Source organism: Echeneis naucrates, chromosome 11 (genome assembly GCF_900963305.1).
Source record: "Echeneis naucrates chromosome 11, fEcheNa1.1, whole genome shotgun sequence".
Taxonomy (NCBI): domain Eukaryota; kingdom Metazoa; phylum Chordata; class Actinopteri; order Carangiformes; family Echeneidae; genus Echeneis; species Echeneis naucrates.
Window position 1 is genome coordinate 7,850,225 of NC_042521.1, and position 23,584 is coordinate 7,873,808.

A 23,584-nucleotide genomic window follows, 5' to 3' on the forward strand; every position below is an offset into this window, starting at 1 on the left:
GAGAACTGAGCGCTGTGCTGTACCATTCAGTGCGCAGCATGGTGACATAGTAGTTCACGCTGTTGCTCCACAATAAGGAGGTTGTGGGTTTGGTTCCCAGCCTGGGGCCTTTCTCTCTGTGGGTTTCCTCTCACCGTCCAAAGACATTTGGGTTAACTGCTGACTCTAAATTGTCCGTAGGTCTGACTGTGAGTGTGAGTGTGAGTGTGAGTGGTTGTTGGTCTCTGTGTCTCTGCGACGGTGCACCCCTTCCTAGGCCAATGTGAGCTGGGATTGGCTCCATCCCCCACAAACCAGAAATGGATAAGCAGTAGAAGATGAATGAATGAAATCTTATGGCGCTTTGTCCTGGACTTCACAAAGATGGAGTCAATCCTTTCAGGTCAGATAAAATGGTAGCATTCATAGTTCTGATGGCTACAGCTTGTTGAGGCAAAACGTGTCGCAGCTGGTGGTAAGAACACAAACAGGCAGGCTCCAACCCCAGACGCAGGCAGCAATGAAAGAACTTGAATAGATTAAGGGATGAGGAGCAGAGTTACATACAGATTAACAGATAGGTTAGACAACAGTTAACTACATACACATCACAGGAAGTTAAATCAACACTATGCAAATTTCAAATGAAAACAGCCTTTGCCTGGTATTAATACTGGGCACCAGATTATGGAAATGAGAGTCTGACAGCTGGGCTGAGAAACGGGCGGGAAATCTGTAGGGATAGCTAACTCTTGGGGCTGGGATGCCCGACTTAAGACCAGAAGAGAGGTGGACCAGATGTGGAAGCAGACAGGATGTGGAGGAAAACAGGAAATCAGCTGGGCCAACCAACTCAGGTGACTTGCCAGTGAGGCCAGGTCACTGATAATGGCCCTGGGCACCATTTCTGAGCAAAAGCTGCCCATAGGCAGAGGCAAGGTCGCTTGGCAAAGTGGGTGATGAACATCTTCAGAGCCCATGCATCCTCCAGAGGCTCTGACCCCTAAATACCTTTTAGAAATAACCAGACGATTACCAAGGAAGGTGACTCAAGAAGCCACGCATGAAACTGAATCCAGCTAGAGGCAAGCCAAAGCGTGTGCAGACTGGAGATTAGAAGTCTGGTGATGGGGAAGTTGAAGGCTAGCTGCAGCATAAGCAGACTAGGAAGCAAAACCAAATATGATCATTTGGGTGATAAAGGTGATATGCCTTGAAGAAACAGGACATTGCTCAGAGCTGAAGACCTAGAAAAGGATACCTCTTGGAATTTAGAGCCCTACTTCCAAAACGTAGTTATAGGCTCCGAGAGGGCCTCCCAGCTCAGTGAGTATGAGGTTGTCTGCTGCTTCTAAGCAGCAGACAACTAAAGTACAGACAGAAAAGAAGGCTACTGCACAGTCAACTGCACTCGGGACCAGTACACAAACATTAGTAAACAATTGCTTTAGGAGGAGGAGTGGTACAAATACGAGGGAGCAGATGAGGGAAATGAGAAATGTTTGTGTAGACAGGGAAGGTCAGGTGGTTGGAAATAGAGCAGGTGAACAGGTGGATCTACAAACAATAAAGTCTTGGAACATCTGGTGGGCAGGTGGAGTATGACAGGAGGCTTATAAATAGGGCTGAGACAGAAGTCATGACAGAACAATTAGTGAAAGAAGGGTGTGTATGTGTTGCTTTTTTTATTAGTGTGTGTGGGGGTCTAATGAAGTACTGTTGGCAGAATGTCTTCAGGCGGAATCTAATGGTTTATTGAACCATGCCGCAGAGAAACATCGATCACCGCATCAAGGAGCTATGCCTGCACGGACACACAGACACAAACACACATAAAACATAGACATTTATCCTTATTTATACACGTTTAGTGACATGCACCCATTGGCACAGGCTCGAGTGTGTGCAGACAAGCTTGTGAAGTGGAGGTAAAGGCCTTATAATTTACATCCCCATGTTTCTTTGAGAGCAGTCAGACTGCCATCATTATCTGCTCATTCAATTACATACAAGGAAATTACTAGGCTGGAAAAGTACATCTTTTCAGCTAACATCCTGGATTTTCTATCAACAAAAGTCAGGTAATTGTGTTGTATGGGGTTATTGTCTTCCTGAAAATGATTAACTTGTTTCACCCATTCTCATTAAATTACATCTTCAGAGATCTCTCTAATTGTATATTTCTATCACATGAAGTTTATACTTAACTGAACAGCAGACTAAGACTGTATTATTCACTTGGTTGCATTAATGTGAGTGTGTCCTTATTAGTTCTATTGATAAAATATTTTTGCATGCACAGTGGTCCATAAAATTGTTGTTACTATAAAAAGTAAGCTTTGGCTGAAACATCAGTAACTGTGAGAAATAACACTTAGCTAATACACACAAAACATATTTACTTTCATATTGTACCTTTAACACAGAAGTTTCCTGGGTATTTGGATAAGTTTGGTGGTAATCTGCCTCAGGAATTTAATAAGATCTTCATTTTGAAATAGCAAAAAAGACAGTTCTTACTCAGACATTGCTTTTTCATCTGTATATACAGGATATTCTGTTTATGTGCAGCTCAGACTAAAGCGAGAATCACATGTATGGACACCGCTACCTGAAGCTCCCTCACTGAACAGACAATTATTGTTTTCAGAGAGCAATAATAAGAAGTCCTCAAAACTGCTTCTACCCCTGTGGGTTAAGATTTGAACCTTAAGACCTTCAGATTTTAAGGATTCAAGTTCGATAAGGTTTATGCTTAGGGCTGGCATTAGTTGTTACATTGTGTTGGTTACGTTTCGGGCTAGGGGCTAGAAAATACATTATATCAATAAGAATCATTATCAGTCAAGTCATGTAGGGTGTGTGTGTGTGTGTGTGTGTGTGTGTGTGTGTGTGTGTGTGTGTGTGTGTGGTTAAAGGACACTACTAGTCTGTTTAGTTTGATCGCCACTTGAGGCTACGTTCATTAGCAACACAGTTGTGCGAATCAGTTGATCTTTACAGTCACCAGATGATCTAGTGCTTTGAACAGCTATTAATCAATCCTGGAGCTCTTTTTTGCACTTAAATGCTTGCTCAACATCTCTGTCGCTCTCTGACACACACACCTTCTGCTACCACTTAGTCCATTTCCCCTCCATTAATGTTTTCATAATTAATCATAATTACTTATAATTACATCATCACCAAGCAGCTTCCAATCAACAGTTTCTGGGGGGATTTGCAAATCTAATGTGTGTGTGTGTGTGCGCGTGTGCGTGATTCATTAGTGAAGTTTATTCCCATCCTTGACTTTGTGTACAGGGCCATCAAAGACAAAATAAACCTAACCCAGTCAAACTGTTGGGACTGGAGGTTGTTTTTATACCTCCATAATGGAGACAGCCAGAGCTGGAGGGATCATATTTTTAGCTCATCTGCTCATCCATTACATTCTCGTTAAAGTGATGTCCCCATTAACATTTCTTTGTCATAAGTCATAAATGTGTGTCCTAATTAGGAAACAAGACTTCCTGTACAAATAAAATGTATAAAGTAAAATAACATTAAAAAGTCTCTTTAGTTGTATTTTCGATTTTACTTTAAATGTATATACCTCCAGGCCAAATAAACAAAACATGTCTCTGTGACTTTTCCTGCTTGTGCATGGAATTTATTGCCCACATAACTGAAACAGATGGTTTGTGCTAACATTGTAACCAAAATTCAGACTTTTGGAGCATTTGAAAGCTTTACATGTTCAGTGGTCATCCATTGCAAATCAAAGGGATTATTTAGCACAAAAAATTTAATTCACTGTAAAATCTCAATCTCAATTATTCAACTACCTTTCTGTAGCTTTTCAGCTGCTTCACAAATTAGGAAATTGTGCTGAAAACTAACCTAAAAATTGAGACGTTTTTTCTTGTGTGAGGAGTACCTTTTGTTAATTTAAAGTTGAAAAAAGGAGTTAAATGAATAGTTGCTGGTGCGTCGGCCATGCTTCACTACAGGGAGTCGTCTGTAATCTTATCCCCTGCTGCTCCTCTTATTGGACTGTGGATGTTGTTTGTTTGTTATTTGAGGCCATAACTGTGGATGCTTGTTCTATTGCTTACATTATTATATATCTTGGCCGCCCTCCTGTTGTTTTGGGGTGTGTTTTAATGCTAGAGCTTGTAGTATCATTATCATTGAAGGGGAATGTGTTCTTCCCTAAGTGGTCTTATCAACGACTGACCATTTGCTCTTCTGTGTGTCTCCATTATTCTCTTCAAACCTTCAATCTACACAGCAGTTTAAACACACGTATTTACCGTCTGTTCAAAGTGGATTCTTCTCATTTTGCCTCAGGGGGTTTGTGCATCATTTAACCATGTCAACGAGAATATTTTGTCCCATTCCTTCCTTCTATCCTTCTTATCAATCATCTTTTCACTCAGCGTGACCTTTAAAGAAGTGATGTTTTAATGTAATTTGACATTTTATTCTGTTAATGCTTTCATAGAAGAAGGTGTCACAATGTCAAAATAGTGGATGTCTCATCTTGGCATTAATCTTTTCATGCTGAAAAGAATCTAGCCATGTAGAATAATTCCACATTATCCTACTTTTGATCGTTGAGCTGTCGTAGTTAGAATTTGAAGAAATTGCCTAAATCCTGGTACGACTGACAGAAGCTTGACAGCTCTGCAGAAACTTTATAACAATGGAGTGTTTTGGGGGAAAATTCCCCCGTAAAATGGGCACTAAATTGTTTCTTTCTCCTTCTTCTTCTTCTTTTTTTTTTTTTTTAACCAAAAGATTGTTTCCAAAATTATTACCTTTTAAACCTCAGTGTTTTTACAGACTGCTATATTGGAAAAGTAAATATTTAAAAAAAACTATATGGCTGCATTTAAATATATTGCCATTACCCATTCCTACTTGCTTTATTCAACAAAATGTAACTTATCCCAGCACATTGTCATTTTTAATACGTTAGGTACGGCTTGATTGATTCCCATTCTGATTCCCAATATTAGTTATGGTTGTACCTGTATCTACATATTTTATATTATAGATTCGTTTTTCCTCACCAATTCACATTCAGTTCCAAATGGCATTTAAATCAGATGAAACTAACTTAGAGATGAAGTGAAAATGGACTCTCTAACTGCAGATATCTGCTTGTCTGTTTTTTATGATGGCAAGATATTCTCTAAATAACAAAAGAGAATGACCCACAGTGAAGTTTCATGCTAGAACAAGAGGCTATTACAGCAGTGGTAACAAAGACTGTTCAAGCGTAGGGCCTGGGTTTATGAAATGCCGTAAAAATAATGAATTCTAAAAAATATACATTAACTGATGAATATTAAGTTGTTCTTTTTTCCTTTAAAATTGTCCATGCTAATTGAATGGACACAGTGTAATGTAAGCATTAATACTATCATAAACAGACTGTGTTCACAGTGAAATTAAAGCTGATTTTACTCTTGACTTTGTCAGAGGGAGGCCACAAGGCCACAATACGATGGACTGTAAAATTTTGTTAACTTAAAAGAATAAAATGTTTTATGAGTCAAGTTCTTCACAAGTCCATAAAAAGAGTTGGTCAAAGTGGTAAATAAATCAAAGTGACAGGCAACAGACTCTAAAGTTGACAGCCAGTGAAACCTTTTAGTGATCTAAATGTCCCAGAACACACATCTGTTTGTTACAGACCTGAGAAACTCATTTGTCTGTTCAGTTATAGTTCTTATAAAGCTGCTATCTATTATGGAAAATGTCTGGAAAGAATTCTGAAAATCATTTTTCAGAAGTAGTAAATGGAAATCTGGGTACGTGCCTTCTTGTAACAAATTTTACGCTTTATTTTCATGCATTCAGCATCTAATCTGTTCTGGTATGAAGCCGGCTTCATCTTTTATAAAAGTTACTGCTGACGGAAGTGTAAAACCTCCAAACTCTGTAATAATCCGTTTCTGTCTTTGCCTCTCTGTCTTATTTACATCTTTTTTCTTGCTCACTCTCTGCCTCTCTCTCTGTGTCTGTCTGTCTGTCTGTCTGTCTGTCTGTCTCTGTCGTCCTTCACTCCCCCTCCAATCCTTCCATCTGCAGTGTCATCCGTCTCACTTAAAACTCTTTTCCACCACTTTGCTCTCACGTCTACCCACTACTCTGTTTTCTCTCATCTCACTTCTTCCCCCTCCATCTCGTGCTCCCTGCACCTGGACTCAACTGTAATTGCTTATCTAGAGAGAAATAAAAGCCAGGTAAATGGGTGGGTGGCCCAGGTATTACTCATGTTGTGAGGGCCTGTAGCTGTTAGAGTAATATTATGGGGACTTGTCTTTGTTCTCAGGACATGAAGCAATTCCCCATAACTGTAAGAGGTTGGGGTTAAGCAAGTAGTAGTTATGTTTAAGGTTAGAGTAAGTCTCTAGGAATTGATTGGGAGTAAATGTACTGTCCTCTGAAGTCATGGCGTGTGTGTTTGACAGAGTAGCTGTATGCTGGTGTCTGCTCTCTGTGCAGGCCTTTATGTGCCCGTGTGTGTGTGTGTCTGTGACGAATGAAGGTAGTTCTGCAGATGGTCCATAAAAGCAGCAGCTTGTAATGAAGCAACTGAGACTGAAATCATGGTTATGGTAAACTGGGGAGAGACACAGGAAGGGAAAGAGAGGCAGAGATAGATGAACAGATAAAGAGAATGAGGATACAGAACATGAAGAAGTAAGGGTAAGAGAAAATAAATAAGAAAGGGGAAGCCAGTAATAAACCATTGAAAAACGTATGGTGTGGCCGCAAGCTACCGAATAAACTTGTGTAATGAAAGGATGTGGTGTCCACAATAAACAAGGCAGAGAAGGAAAGGATGAATGAAGGAATGCACAAAATAGATGGAATAACAGTGAGAGAGAAGCAAGGAGCTGGCATGTTATCAACGTTTTTTGTTTAAGGGGGGAGCAGATGAGGAACAGGAGGGAAGAGATGGGTGGAGTGTGCCAGACGGAGACATTGAGAAAAGATGGAGAAGAGATTAAAAAATGGGAATAACAGCTAAAAATAAAAGGCTAAAGAAGCAGAAACAGATGGATGAAAGAAAATAAATGACAAAATCAATGAAAAGAATGGAAAATGATCCTGGGGAGCAGTAAAAGCTCCATGAAAAATATAAAATGGTAGACCGGTAGAGTGAAATTATGATAGAATTTGCTGATCAGATAATCAAATAGCTAAGAAGGGAAAGTCTTGGTATGTGCATTTCTGATAGCCCCTCGAGTCACTGACAGACTGGCACTGTGTGTGTATGTGTGTTGGGCCATGAAAGAGAGAGAGTAAATGAGTGTCTGAGACAACACTGAGTTACACACATCCCGACTCAGAGCAGGGCCACACTGACTGGCAAAATCGATAGGCCAACAGGTCACAACACTAGGCCAACCTAACAACCAGACACAATAGAGCACAGGAGGTCGCCACAGTGATGGATTATCCGAGTGTGTCTGTGCGTGCGTGTGTGGGTGTGCGCGCGCATATGTGCTAGTATCTAAGTGTGTCTCTGTGGAGATAAGGAGGAGAGGGGTTTCTTTTTGGGGGGGTCATCTCCATTTTGTACATACTACAAGGATTTAGCATACACTTTACAGAAAATCTTTTTTTTTGTGTGTGTGTTTTTCTGCAAAGGTAGAAAAAGTTATTTCTATTAATAGTTCTCTTGATTCTAGTTCCATCTATTTTAAATTGAACCATGCGTTCTGGTCAAGAGGACCTCATTATACTCAAAACAGATTGTAATAATGAAAAGCTAGCAAGATTGATTCAAATATCTAAAGCACTGTGTATGTCCACCAAATGATGCAAAACATCGATGTACCCCTTCGAGTAACCATTGTGTGTAGATACAGTATAGGAAGAGGGGGGGGTGTTATTGAGAGGTCTCACAATAAAGTAAGTACAAAAAATCCATCAGCCAACCAATCTAAGAAACACTTAAATGGTTCATTTGCTGACTCAAAATCTTGCCTATCCTCTGCCTTGCTTGTGAATGATAATTTTTGCCGCCATCATGGAAGGAATTCCCCTGCAGCTGTACTCTGAGCTTTTTGTTTGAAGATTATTGCACATATTTGTGAAGTAAAGGAGTGGAGCTCTGCATGGGTCTTAGAGTTCCTGGTGACAATTTAAGGTGCAGCTCTTTTCCACCTCTCATTTGGGAGCACAACAACGATAGTGTTTCATACTAGCAGTTTACTGCTTCCTTTCCCCTTTTTTCTCTTCTCCCTTTTAACTTTCCCTCCTCCTCCCTCTACAGCTCCCTTCTGTCTAAGTAGTTTCATATTGGGCATCCTCTGCCTCTCATTTCCTTTACCTCCCCCTCTTTCTGTGTCTCTATGCTCTCTCCTCCCCTTCACTACCGTCTATTTCACCCCTTCTCCCTAACCCCCTATCTGTCTGAACAGTTTTATAGTTGTATCAATCAAGCTCAAACAATAAGACCAGAGTTGGTCCCTGTTCTCCCATCTACTTCCTGGGTTTATGGCTTCTAATACGCCCTCTATCTCCCTCTCTTCACTCTCTTCCTCTTTCTGTGTGTGTGCATTTATGTATGTCGATGCTTATGGTCACGCATGTGCATCTGTCAGGCACAGGTTTATTCTGCTTTGACTTAAAGTGGTGACTTATTTTACGTCCACCACCTTTGATCATAATACTAAAATGTTAATATAAAGAAAAATATGTATTAGGCGCAAGGACGCTGCTAATTGTGTGCTTGGCGTAATACTTCAAAACTGCCAATAGTGACAAGTGAGATTGTGTTTTGCAGTCTTTGGACTAAGGCAGTAAGTGTTCCAGAGGAGTTCAATATTTTCATGGGATTAATTGCAAAAAGACGTGCGTGTGTGTAAAGTATAAACCAAATGTATCTTTTTTTCTCTCTGCTGCAGAACTTCACAGCACATCCTGCGGTAACCCTGGTGTCCCGCCCAAAGCAGTGCTAAGCGGCGGCGGCCGTTTTGCTGTGGGAGACCGTGTGCGGTACAGCTGTGTCCCGGGTTACGTTTTAGACGGTCATGCAACCCTCACCTGCATCACCAATGCTGGAAACACAGCTGTCTGGGATTTTCCTGCTCCAATTTGTCGAGGTAAAGTCAACTATACATTTATGTGCTTGTTCTTGACTACATATGAAGAGATTTATTCTAAAATGGAAATTAGCTTGATTACCCATTGTAATCTAAAAAATTAAACCACGAGGAAAACAACCATTACTTAAACTTAATGAATAATAAAATAAACAATTTTTAATGTTTTAGAGATACAGGCCTTTATATAATGTCATCCTAAAACAAAGTCAACAGCACCTCAGAATAAAACTCTTCATACAAATTACATGTGTATGTGTGAGAGACAGTAAGACAGACGGACTATGCATGCCTTCATGAGTGTGTACGGGAAAGACATTGGGGATTTTTGTGCATTGTGTGTTTACCTATAGTGTGTACAATACATTTTATCACTGGCAGTGTGTAGTTTGTTGTATTCTATTTTTACACACTGCTGTATGGCATGTCACACTACTGTACATACTGTAAAGAATTCTTTGCATTTGTACAGACAGAAATCCACACATGGTGTAGGTGGGTGTAAATAAAGTAGATGGCTCTGCTTTTTGAATAAAGGAGTACATATAGGAGCAAATATATGAAGAGTTCAGTTGAAAAATATCTTAAGTAATTCGTATTAAATGCCAGCAGCAGGAGTAGCATCTATGATAAATAATCTATATAAACATCATTGTGCCACCCTTAAATCATGAGTTTAAGAAATGATTTCATCAAATGTCTGTAAATAAGTCCACGTTATGCTGAGATTGGCTTCTACAGCCAATCCAAGTGAGAATTACACCTGCAATCTGGAAATTTATGAAGCCCTTAGCTGCTGACTTCTCATTGTTTTACTTTGCTAGTCTGTATGGTTGAGTCTCATTTCAAGAACTTTGTTTAGTCACTTTAGTGCTTGGAAAAATCAGAAAGAAAGATGATACCATAGCATGCTTCACTGGAATACCTATATCTGCTTTTTGATTAGGCAAATGATATGTGACATCCTACTAAGTCACTTGTTATGGCATTCAGCACCTTTTGTGGCTGTCTTGATTTGATGTCAGGTTGATTTCGTTTAGGCACAACATTCAGTTGGTGCTTTAAAAACGGGGCTTTCTGGAGTGATCAGCACCAGTCAGTAGCCACGGGGCAACTCTCTGAGCATCCAGTGTACCTGTGAGGGTTAGGGTCCTAGCATTTCTCTGTCTCATAGTGCAGTTATAAGGGACCATGTCCTGAAAGGTTGAGGAGAACAAATAATGTTCCGCCTTTTGGAATTTGTCTGTCCTGAGCTGCTTGGTACTGTAAACAGACAAATGTAGTATACTATTATTTAATAGTATATGTAAACCAATACTATTAAATAAAAATAAACAACTAAATTACATTAAACATTCATGAATTTAAACTTGCATACAGTGAATACAAATATATGCTCTATCCACACATATAGCTTGGAATTAAATTTATAGAATGATGATTCATTTTATTTCACTCAAAAAAATTGTAAATCTACAAAATTATTTAACCTTTCTCCGCCTTTTATTTTATCTGAGTGACTCATGTGAGTGCCAAAGGACATGAAGCGGCCTGATAGCCTCGAAAGAGGCAGTGATTCAGTCAAATAATTGAACTTTGCCACTCCACCTGGATGGATTCCAGTTTTAAAACTGATAAGCAACACATAGTCGATCATCCAGAAGAGGAAAAGACAAGAGAAAGCACTTGCACCTCTCAAAAGGCCCAAATGTCTCCACCCTCCCTAAGGACATGAGACAGATTTAAGGTATCGAACCTGGAGGACTACCTGTTCATGGTACGTGCACTCCTTTGTGATCCAAGCTTAAGTGATAAACAAGAGAGTCACCACAAACAGCTACAAAGAAAGAAGGCAATTAACTGCTTGCAATCACTGGAAACACAAAGTGACTCTCGCTGTAGCATCAGTCTCTCAGACGTTTCTGTTTTAATTGTGCTTGGACTCATTTTTCAGAGCAGTGATCGAGGTGACTTTGTCAACCAGGACACGTACTGGAAATATTCATCCATCTTAAACCGCTGATCCGTTTTGGGGTCGTGGGGCTGCTGGAGCCAATCCCAGCTCACACTGGGCCGTACTGGAAATACTTCTGGCAATATTCGTGTGATGCCATTGGACCAGTGTATTGAGAACAGTAGACAATGACCAAAAAAACAATAAAGATTAAAGGTAATCTTTATTGGATCTTTGCTTGAACACCATTTTTCGTAGCCCAGAAAAGCTATAAAAAGATAAAGATAAGAAGATGGATATGAAAAAAGCATTAGCATCACAAAACAAGCCATTTAGTTATTTATGTTACCTGAATTTATATGTACAACATTTATGTTTTACTAAGAAATTTCTCTTTTTTTTCTTTTTTTTTTCATGCCAATCCTCCTGACATTGTCTTTGATATGGACGTAAATGATCAAAATGTCTTCTCTTTTGAAGCAAATTACACAGGACACTGAACCACTTTATCTACAATGTCTTTACTCGAGGTCCAATGATTATTCCTGTTATTTTTAAAGAGACAAAAGCCATTGAAGAAAGCCATTACGCACAGCATAAGAAGCATTTCCTTTAAAAAAAAAACAAACCCTGCTAATTCACATTATTGCTATCTACTGCAACGAGGCTGCTTCAGAACATTGTACATCTCTGAGGATTTACTTTGGTGGTTGCGAGAGCACAAAACAAAATTCTCCGTTCACGACAGGAAAACACAACTAGTAGTGATAATGGAAATGTTTTACTTCAAGTTTGGCAGATTTTGCATTTTATCTTGATGTGGATAATCTGACTTTCCTGCATAAAAATAATGGCTCCATAATAATCAAGTGCATGTGCAAGTTTGTACATCTGAAAGCCACAATACATTTTACTACCTAACCTACCTTTGTGTACAACAGTGCCAAGTGAAAGCTATCTAATTCATGTAACAATTTATTTTGTTTCACAACATGCGTTGCATTGAACTGTAATTTAGATATAAGGAAGAAAAAAAGTGGAAGAAGAAGAGGGGGGGAAAGAGAGGGGGTGGAAAATCTTCCGTTTCCAGATCACTAATTTCTCTGTCACTCTGTCAGTAAGGCTAAGAAGAGCTAAGCTACTAATATGTTCCTGCCAACTCCACCGCACACATACTGTACAGTATTCACAGTGTCCATGCACACAAACATGTCACACAAAGACATGAGCTTCAGAGCTTCTGCTCGTGTGTGTGCAGGCTGGGGTTCAGGGTTGGCACCCAGAGGTATTCATACCAGCACTAATAGCTTTCTATCAATTATTCAGCCATGCAATCAAATGGCTTAAAATGCAGTCATTCTGGAAATATCTCTAACTGTGGACACCCCGAGGAAAGGTCCTTTCTCTTTTCCACTACTGAACAATTCATTTGCAAATTTGATTGTTTCCTAACAGACATACAGAAAAATGACTGTCCATCACTGGGAATACAGAAGGCCGTGCAAGTCCCCTAATGATGATTCCAGTAGTGTGGAAAGGAACAGTTTTAGACTGCAGCCAGAATGAGGCTTGACTCTCATTTAAAGTTGCATTGCTAATATGTTTAACCCAGTTAGTCTCTTTTTTGCAATATACCACACTCCTGTTTTACAAGTATGTAGATAAGCTCTGATAAAGCCTGAAATTGATGGTATAGGAAATAATGACCTTCCAAAAAAATGATCAGCATGTCAGTTTTCAGGATGACACTAACCTGATCACGTGCAAAGCATGTCTTTAAAAAAACTGTACTGTAATATAATGGCTTTGACTGCCAATTCAAACTCATTGGCCATTTATTCCTCATTCCTGTTTCAGCAATACAGTATTCTTCAGTGGTGTGGTAAAGCAGTTGCTGTCAGATATATATCACCACCCAGAGTTTGTTTGACATAGCAAGAGGAGTTGAGCAGAACTTGGGGTTGTTCTTTAAATAATTCAAGGCTCTGTTCTTCTGGGCTGGAAAACGCCGTTGATGTGTATCTACAGATCCACCAAGTCACTGTATGTGATTTTGAGGTATACAAATGAACAGAAACAGCACTCTTTCCACTCTTTCACACACCACTTGAGCTTTGGTTATTTTTGGAAACGTTCTGTTTCATACTGTACATCTTTTATTTACAAATTGCTATATACAAGCATGAGCAAAATATAATATAAAAGAAAACATAATGCACAGCCGCAGTATGTCACACTAATGCCTGCTGCATAGAAGCATATAATATATGTACTCCATGTTTTATGGAGGGAACCTCTGTGTTGAAACAGTTCATCTGTTTCCAGGGGTTTATGAAGTGCCAGGATGTGTGCTGCTTCTACCAAGTTGGTGCAGAATTATTTACAGGACAGAAATATCCTTCAGCGTTCAACACAAACACCCATGCACATGCACACTGTTTGCCCTGAGAAAATTTCATCATGATCTAATAGATACCGAGTATACTTGAATATTCATGAGTTTGGGAGAATGCGTATGCGTGCATGAGTGCATGGGTTGGGGATGGTCTGAGTAAAAGAGCAAGGAAGGGATAAGCTGAGCCAGAACATCTGTGGCTATATTGTTAATATTCTGTGGAGCAGGGAAGAGAGTTTGAACTGTGAAGCTGTCAAGCTGTCAAGCTGTGATGGACCCTAGTGTGGGTATGGATGCATCAACACGCATTGATTAATATACCATAAACCCAAATTGCTTTCTGTACAATATATTCAAGTCATAATGACAGCATTTGGAAGAGAGAGAAAGAGAAGAAGACAGATCCAGGCACAGTGGAAAGGGGGAAAAAGGGGCAACATAAAGGAGGACAAAAGTGGGGGTTTGACGAGAGGTGGAAGAAGTCGGAAGAGAGGAAGTAAGGGGTTATTGTTGGAATTGAAAAAGTAATAATGTGCTCTGAAAAAACTTGAAATTAGACTGGCTCAGCAACGGAAATGAAATGTGTGTGTGTAGTCATTTGTTTTGTGGTGTGTGTGTGTGGGCGTGCGCATGTGTAGTCAGCATAACAAGATTCCGCCTGCTGCAGCTGCTTAGGTGCATGTTTTTGTGCGTTTCCAGGGGTGTGCACATCAATGGTTGAGCTCATAGTACTAACTCTGCTGCAGTCTGATCAGGCAACATTCAGATGTTTTCCTGTTTTGAGCAGTTGCAGTTTATTTTCAGCCTGTGCTCTCATATAACCCTGATGGGATGTGGACAGTGTAAAGTGAATTCCAGAGGGAGATAAAATAAGACAAGCTTAAGTTTCTAGTTTTGAGATCAACCCCACACGCACAGTTTTGAAGGTATTATAAGATATCCACAGGCTAATATGTTTAATGCCGAATTAGCTTTTTGTGCTGAATGAAATAGACTCCAAGTCATTCCTGTTGTTACATTTGCATGAATGTAGAAAGGCTTAACTTCATTTCAAAGTCAGCCTCAAAACACCTTCAGTTACAGTTCAGTGTTATCACTGATTGGACTTCTTTACCAGGGAGTTGTGACATCTTGTGAAAAATACATTTTGGTTCTGTCTAAATGTGTAATGGTGAACATTATCCAGTGTCATCCTGAAGAGTCACTGCCGTGTAAGGATGGCGTACATTTCATTTATTCTGAAAGCTCCCTCATAAGATGCAGCACCCATCAATAACAGCAGGAATGTCAGTGTATTGCCTGTTTGCACCAGGATCAGCTATTTTTCAGCATCACCATTTTAGCTGTGATTTTAATCCATTTTATAGTCTGACATACACAGACAAATGTACGGCATAACTCTGACAGTTATCTGACACTCATTTCATAGCTCATTCTAGCTTAACACAGAACAAAATAAGAAAAGATAGCAAGAATGAATTGAATGAATAATTGATTTAGAATCCTTTCTATGGATTCTATGCTATGGATACAGTCTGAATGCTAATTAGACAGGCCAGTTGGTTTTGTATGTGTCATGCTGATCTGACCTAGATGAAGAAATTGGAAATGTGTAGACTTTGTTCTAAAATGACAGCAAATCATACTGAAATACACAATGTATATAATTTTGTAACGAAACAGAAATGTATTGCCTCACACTCAACAGAGCCAAACAGCCATTTCTTCATCTTCCTTCATTTAATACCTGGACATTCATTTTCACATTTTCAGAAGTGCTATCTGTGTGTTTTACAGCACATAATGGAAAAGGTAGCCTTTTATCTTCATTACATTCCCCAGAGACATATGTAATTTAATCAGTTAATTATTTATTTTTCTGTCAGCATTGTTGACTAACATGAAAGCTCAGAGGGGAATTCTAAAGCAGTTTACAATGTCAGTGTTGTGTTTGGCTTGATACTAAGGGATTGTAAAAAATATCATTCTCTTTGAGAAGAATGTTTTCCTGCAGAAGAGCACTATACTGAACCAAGGATGTGTGTACCACATGCTATCAGTGTTCCCTTTTACTTGAAAACAAAGGTTAAAAGGTATTTGCAATTTTTGCTCCTTTTCAATAAGTCTGCCAGAATAGGGGTGTTAAACTCATCTGCAGTTGTTTGCTTGACTTCCTCTGACTTTGACCATTCACTTTTTGTCTGTGAGGCTGACGGAGAGCGTGAATCAGTGCTTCTGACAGTGTGCAGGACTTTCTGTGTTTGTGACGTTGTGTTCATGTCTGTGATTGTTTGTGTGTGTTTTTGCCAAAGGCTAACTACCATTTTTGCAAGGTGAAATGGTAAAATTGTCATGGTGCTATTGTTATCATCATGACAGTGTAACGTTCCCGGCACCATCTTTTCAATTCTTTTCCCTCCTTTTTCTCATTCCATCTCCACTCTTTCACTTCTTCTCGTTGTCCTTGCTTTTCTTCACTTTTCTTAAAGTTGCTTGCCAGAGACGGGATGGGAGGACGGGATGATGAGGCAATTTCTAAGTTGCTCTTTAAAAACAGAATGACAGAAATCTTGTCTCCCTTTTGGAAAAAAATAATACCAGATTAAAAGAACCTTCTTTATCCAAAGAAATTATTTTTAATGGTAGGCTGGGTTTAGCTGATATGTCACTGTGGTGACACATTCAACGTTATTATGCTTCGTAAATGCTGATGACATGGTATAAATTAAGCATGTCCATCTGTTGAAGAGGGCCAAAGAATGTGACACAGGGAGAGAGAGCGCGGGGGGCAGCATGGGTTCCATTCAGAGTTAAGCCTGGGATGCTGCGATAATGTGGCCTGCCTGCTAAACACGCGACCACCCGAGCTGCCGTTACAGATGGTTTCTGACCACACCTTGGTTTCAGGCAACAGATCTACAAAAAAATAACGCTGAAGTTTCATAGCAATCAAATATTTTCAACATTTTGATAGCAAAATTGTACATCAAGGTACATAGAAATTTGTCAAATCTATCTAGACACCCTCTTTAGTGCCCACACTGACAATCTTGCACAATCCTTTCTGCCCCCTGACATAATTTTATGTGATGGCCTTTTAAAGCAACCTGGCACCCCTTTGCTCATGACAAAAGCCATTGAAATTAGTCCCATGCAGCATATAACGAACCAGGAAAAGACTGGGGACGTATATGTCTATGACTGAAGCAAGTTTCTCCCTTTTTTCTACACTCATACACACCTTTTCAGGTTTCTCCACAGTCTCATTATTGTCTGGCTAATGGTTCCCTGTGGATGTAAAGCTCTGCTGATCTAAGCAGCTGGAGACACACACTCACAAACACGCACACACACACACACTGCCAAATGGCCAGACAGTGAGTGCCACACACACACATAGTATGCTTTACCCAGGTAGAAAATAAGGTTTTGCAATACCATATGTTCACACCAGTGGAAAAAAAAAAGATAATTTAATAAGGCAATACCCTGCCCTACCTCCTTTCTCCACACACACACACACACACACACACACACACACACACACACACACACACACACACGCACACACACAGTGAGTGAGTGATCCTTTCTGACCATCATGCTAATCCCTCTCCATGGAAGTCAGTAAGGGGATTTGATTCTGTAATATGTCCTGTGCATTCAAAGCAGCAAATTATAGTCCAAGCTGCATGCATATTTTATTTGCAATATCTAAAAAATTTAAGAAATCTGGGTAAAAATGAGAAATAAATCTTAATCTGTGGTTTGGAATGTGCATCGCTTATGCAAATACTTTTTTTTTTTTTTTAAGTTGTACATTTACAAGCTGTTTTATCTCCAAGCTGCATGAATTTAACAGGAATGCCATTAGTATATGCCTGATGACCTAAACCATACCCAGCACTGCTTCTTTCTATGACAATGCCAAGACATTACAGCTCCTGACTTCCAACACACCCAAAATGTACATTATGTAGAAATATGACAATCTTTGGCGCAGGTAGACTTTATTTATTTAAGCGACCGCACGTTTCATTTATATGATCTAATAAAAGTACAGAATTGGAAATTATATTCAAAACACTATGTTCACAGGAATGAAACTCTCTTACACCTCTCTGTCTCACTCCCTCTCTCTCAGATCAATGTACTGGTCATGTAGTGACACTTGAAGTACTGTTATCTCGTCACTGCAGACCTGCTCAATTCTTGCTACTTCTCTCCTCCCCTCCACTTCTCTCTCTCCCTTCAATACCCATCCTGTCCTGTTCTCAGTTCTTTCTTACTCTGCATGTATTGCTCCTCTCCTCCCCCTTCTGCAAAGCTGATGATCTGTACTGTCTGAACTTAACATTAACTGTGACATTTTAGGATGTTGTTGAGGTTCATCTGCAGGTATTGTGCACTGCTAACACTTTTCTAATTAAGACTACACTTTTTTCCTCATTCCATGTGCTTGCCGTCCTCTTTTTCTGTTTCATATCTACATTCTCTTCCATATACCATTGGGTTGCATACTGTACTGTAACCTTTAATGCTTTCTATGTTTGTATTTATAATAGGACTGCATCATTCTTCATATGCAGTGCAGCTTGCATGACCCTAAGGCTGTTGGCTGTAATGTTCCAAAATACCTTTCAACAGGGTAACATAATGCCACAGCATAACAGGTTATGGTGTCATTACCATTTAAATGCCAATTTAAAGTCTGCCCACAGCCCTTTCTCTGTGTATTCAACCAAAAGAGGAAAGCAATACAGACATACAAACTTTCTGAGCAAAAATAGTCACTGCCATACCGAGAGGAAATCATTGGTTAACATGTTTCACATGAGCTCTGTTATTGCTGTCAAACATTTCAGATAAAACAAACAACTCATTCAATATTGACTATTTGGCAAATTGTTGAAATTTCTCAAATATTGCAATACAGAAAGACACACTTTGCTGCTGAATCAACCCGCCATTTAGTTTATGTTGCCAGAAAACAAAAATCTAAAATTGTTTTATTATTACACGAAGTGAAGAGGTTTCGTTTTATGATGCATAAGGTTCTGCAGCTTCAACAACTTCTCGTACTTGAAAAATAACACTGAGACACTGATCATCTTGTAAGTCAAGCTATTTATGTTTTTATGAAAATTCAAATATTGGCTCATGTAAGTGTCAGTGATGTAGTCAGTAGATCATTGTGAAAATACCTAATTTGCCAGTTGGATTCCTGGTTGTTTATTCAACTGCTCAACTATTCAACTGATGATTGCATGCAGTGGTTTTTGTTTTGTTTTGTTGCATTTGGCAACCATCATCTCCCATGACCATTCTCAAATGTCTTTGTCAGCATAAATAGAACAAAACTGTATATTACCATCATGTGGGGGTTGGCACAGGCCACAAGCGTGCTTACTAACTTAAGTTTAATATCTTGGAGCATTTAAAATAAATGTTTCCTTAACTTACTGATCTCAGATGGATAAGTAAAAGCAATATCTAACGTATTACTTTACCTTAAACTATTGTATCAAACTCTGCTACAGTGAATAATCAACACCCGTGTGTTGTATTTGATATTTGACAGAGAAATCTGTCAAAAATGACAATAACTGTCAAAAAGGTATTTTATTTCCTAGTATGAAGTGTTAGTGTTGTTGAACCTCTGGTGTTTGCGTGTCGTATTGTGACAGCCTTCTCACCTTACAGGTTCTCCAGTGACAGCTTCTCAGCTCCACAATAAAACCCGGCATGGCACTGAAAAGGCCAGCCTTCACTGAAATCTGGTTGTTCAGAACAACTTTCCTATGCAAGAAATCTGACAATACAGCTAAACTATATTAAACTACATCACAGTGCCTTTCTCCAAAACCCCTGCTAGTTGATGGCAGTAAATTTGCACACTGCTGCATCCATATAATCATTTACATATAGAAGTTGAGTATTTCTGTGGCAACAAGTTAAACCTAAGGGTTTATCACATGGAAGCACATGTGTCAAGAATTATTGTGGCATTTGAATATCGTCAAATATCTAATGATGTTTTGAGGGGAAAAAAAAAAAAAGTTTCTCCTCAGTGTCTGAAAATGGGGGCAGCATGGTGGCATAGTGATTAGTGCTGTCACCCCATAATCTGGGAGCTGGGATTGGCTCCAGCACTCCCCACGACCCAGAAACAGCAGTAGGATATGAATGAATGAATGTCTGGAAATATCATAGTTCAATCATGAGTTTGGCAGCGCGGTATTAAAAGTTTTATAGAAATGTTTACTTAGTTGAGCTGCAATAGTTATTTTGTTTCAACCCCTGATTTATCCCAAGTAGGTTTATTAGCACGATGAGGCCTTTGGAAGCCAGCAGAAGGGTTGTCAGGTTTAATTAGCTAACTGCAATATGATTGGTTTAGAAATTTGTTCAGCATGATGGCTTAACTTCTTGGTCTGCTGACATGGCAACACACACGAATACACACTTGTGTATGCATGCATAAACAGCTAGCTAGACATGCAAGCACAAAATTGCTCATAACATTCTCTTTCATGCTTACACACACACACACACACACACACACACACACACACACACGCACACACAGACACATCATCGTAACAGTGCTGTTGTCAGTAGGGTTACATTTGGCAACTAGACGATCCAGGATGTTCACACTGTGCGCTTGTCATGTAAAGTGTCCAAAAGTCAAAGGTTTTTGTTTTTTTGTGTCATGGATTGTCAGTGCAGCAGGCTTCTCTTTCCAACCCTCTGCCATTCATTATCTCCTTTTTTCTAGTCCATTGTCTACATTTTGTTTAAATAAACATCCTTAACTTAAATTACCTATTATATCTTGTACTGTAAAGCAGTCTAGAGTAATTTTTGCTCAGTGACACTGTCAATGCCCCACCTATAGTATCTCCCTGGTGGTTAGTGGCAGATGTGTCCTATTAGACTGGATCAATAGTCATTTACTCTCATGTCAAGCATGATGTAAAAAAAAGAATAAAAAGGCAAGACCACCCACACAGGTACCTTTTGGACTCAGCAGCTGCATTCTATGGGACTTAGGTGGTGTGTTGATGCAAAACTCCCCACACGCATTTCTGAGCACGGTCACTTTTCTGTTTGTATGGGCAGTAAGTGACTTTTACACAAATCTGCACAGCCACACTGCTTGCACTCCCCAACAGTGTCATTCTTTCACAATATCTCATTTTGTTCAAGCCCGTCATATGGCGCTTGACCAGTGGAGTGTTGGTCACGTCCTTAATTTGCTTTTCTTCTGCTGCTGCTCTGTTTGCTCTAATGGTCACACATGGCTTTTGTTATTTTGATGTTGCATACATGCATAATCTGCTTCCTAATGCGGGCCTTGTTTGTGCTCTCCCTGTTATTGTGAGTTTGTACAACATGGATTGGTATCTTAATCCAGCTGTTTTTGCAAATGTAATAAGTAGAAAATAGTATAAATGGTGAAGTTATTTTGTTCGTAGACACAAATAAGAATCCTGGTTAAGATAGTTTATAATTAAGTAATTGCATGCACCTTACGTATGTTCTCAATGTGTTTGAACATACAGGCGTATGTATATGTTGGTTTGGGGTAGTTAAAGGATGGATGTTTAGTCATGGCTGCTTGGTCACGTGTATAAGATTTACTCAGCTGCTGTGACAAGTAAAATAGTCTCAGAAATGGACAAAAGGACAAATGAAGCTGCTGGTAAGGAGTGGCTATGTTTGGGCCCTCAGCTGTTTAAAGATTTAAAGATCAGATAAATCAATGTAAAAACAAAGGTTAAAAACATTTGATATAGTTCAGGGTTTCTTTACTCAGTTGATAAGGGATTTTAACATGTCTTATAGAAAAGTGATGACAATGAAATACATGAGAAATATGATTTAGAAATAAGGTACGATAAAATAAATAAATATAATCAGAATAAATATGCAAATAAATCATAGTCATTTTGTCTGGGATCATCTGTGGCCCACTGTCATTAAGCAATATAACCATTTGCACTGAGGATAACTTTACTTCTTAATGCTGTTACATTCTCTCTTTTTAGAAATCTCCCCTTACAATAAAAAAAAAAAAAAAAAAAAAAAAAAAAGCCCACCACAAAAAACAAACAAAAAACAACCCAAACTTGGAATGCGTAGACATCGTGTGCAGTACATTTGGTTTGTTACAGTCATCACACCTCGTCATATTGAAAGAAATTTATTATTTAGGATCATGAATACAATATATATGAACATTGCAGTGTCAAAAGGACATCATATTTTGTTTTCCACTCTCCGTCAGACAGGTATGACAATGTGACAGAGATAGGTTGTAGTGTGTGTGTGTGTGTGTGTGTGTGTGAGTGAGAGAGAGAGAGACAAACAGACTATACCTGTGTTATAGATGGAGTTTACAAAATGTCGTGGGAACAGAACCACCTCCACCACCCAGCAACAGAACAAGTTCTGGATCTGCTGACCCTCCTTTCTCCCTCTCTCTCTGTCACTCGTCCTCCATTGCTGTCTTTTCTCTCTTAATACTTTGACAGGTTAATGCTCAGCTACCATGTCTGGCTTACACACACACACACACACACACACACACACACAGCCTAAGGTGGTGTGTAACAGGGGATTTCAAGGGGGACAGCAGGATAGACAGTTTAATCTGAGAGAGAGAGGGAGGGATGGGAGATGCAAAGCGATAGAGTGAGCAGAAGAGAGGCAGAGGGGGGAAAGGTTATGGCCAGGACATGTCTACAAGAAACAGCATGCAAAAGCGTCATTACCCTTCCAATCTAGGGAGAAAATCTGAGTGAGGGGAAGTCAGTTCCAAAAACTTTTTCTCTTTCTATTAGATATTCAATTAATACATCACTAGGTCTTAACGCAATTGTAATCCCCCCCTCTATCTGTTGTAATGTTGTCAGAATCAATTACAGCATTAATGCCAGGAAGGTTATTAATATTAACATGGAATAAACAAAATCACTAAAAACTCTGCTGTTCCTAAAAGTTTTGAACCAAAAGCACCTCAGACAATTGATGAAAACTTCAGATTTGTAGATATTAAGCTAGCGTTAAACCACAGAGCAAGCCTTCATTGATAATTTCCCAAACCATCTGCTCTTGGGCCCCCTGGTGGTCAGGGTTAGGGTGCACCAACCTGCTCTGTTGCAGTTTAAAATGGATCTGGTCATGCACAACTTGTCTGTGCGTGCACATGTCCAGAAAGTGGGCTGTAATCTCACACCTGATCTAGCATTATGGTTAACGCCTGAGACAGTGCAGTTCCCATGTGTGCGTCTGCCGCGTCAGCTGTTTCGTCGGTGTGTTTAAGTTTGTGTTGTGAATGTGTGTGTGATTTTTAGATGCATTTGTTTGTGTGCGCACACAGGCATCTTGGTTCATCTGTATGTGTCTGTGTGGGTGTGAAGGCTTTTTCCAGGTTCCCCTGGGATAACGCTGATTGACATCTCTATCCATGGTTGTCATGGTGATGATGATGGATGTGTTTTGGGTTACCACGGAGACCGCTGTTTAGACATTCTATCTGCATGCATAATAAAGTTTTAGCATAAAGAGATGTTGTTGCTGACAGAGATGCAGAAAAAAGACAGACCTTTACTGGCTGTCTTGTTATTTGCAGTTGACGTTATATCCAGGCTCGAAACATTATGTGGTGTGTGCGGTTGGTCGGTACTCATAACAGTCATTTGTCGAGATGAAACCTACCTGCAAATAGACTGATGAATGGTTATCGATTGAATTTAGAGAGCCAGACAGGGAAGCATTCTAAACAGTGCACATCCTCTGATAAAGATTAAAGAGCCAGAGTTGTGGAATTATACAACTTTAACTCTCTTCTACCTGCAGTGCTGAATTTTTAACACCTTCATCTGCAGTCACCAGATGAAGGTGTTTTTTCAATAAAAGCACAGGATCCGATCCCCCAGAGGGTTCAGGATTCAGAGACAAGAGAAGTGTAGGAATATAATTTCTGAAAGAAGTTACAAGCTAAACGTCTTATGCTAACAGTAAGGCTTACGTTAATTAAAAGTATGTGGCGATGCAGTTTTTGATTAAAGCTTTTGCAAATTGAAAATAATTAACATTTTAATTCAATTCCATATGATATAAATGTACGGGCGTGCT

The 23,584-nt window shown here is 39.4% G+C and overlaps 1 protein-coding gene across 1 annotated transcript in view; it reads left to right on the forward strand.

The window, feature by feature from the left end:
* csmd3b (CUB and Sushi multiple domains 3b) overlaps positions 1-23,584 on the forward strand; it is a 210,628-nt gene that overhangs the window by 39,607 nt on the left and 147,437 nt on the right. The window contains exon 4 of the mRNA XM_029514819.1: positions 8,892-9,089. Coding sequence (XP_029370679.1) covers positions 8,892-9,089 — 198 coding nt within the window. The remainder of the gene's footprint in view (positions 1-8,891; positions 9,090-23,584) is intronic.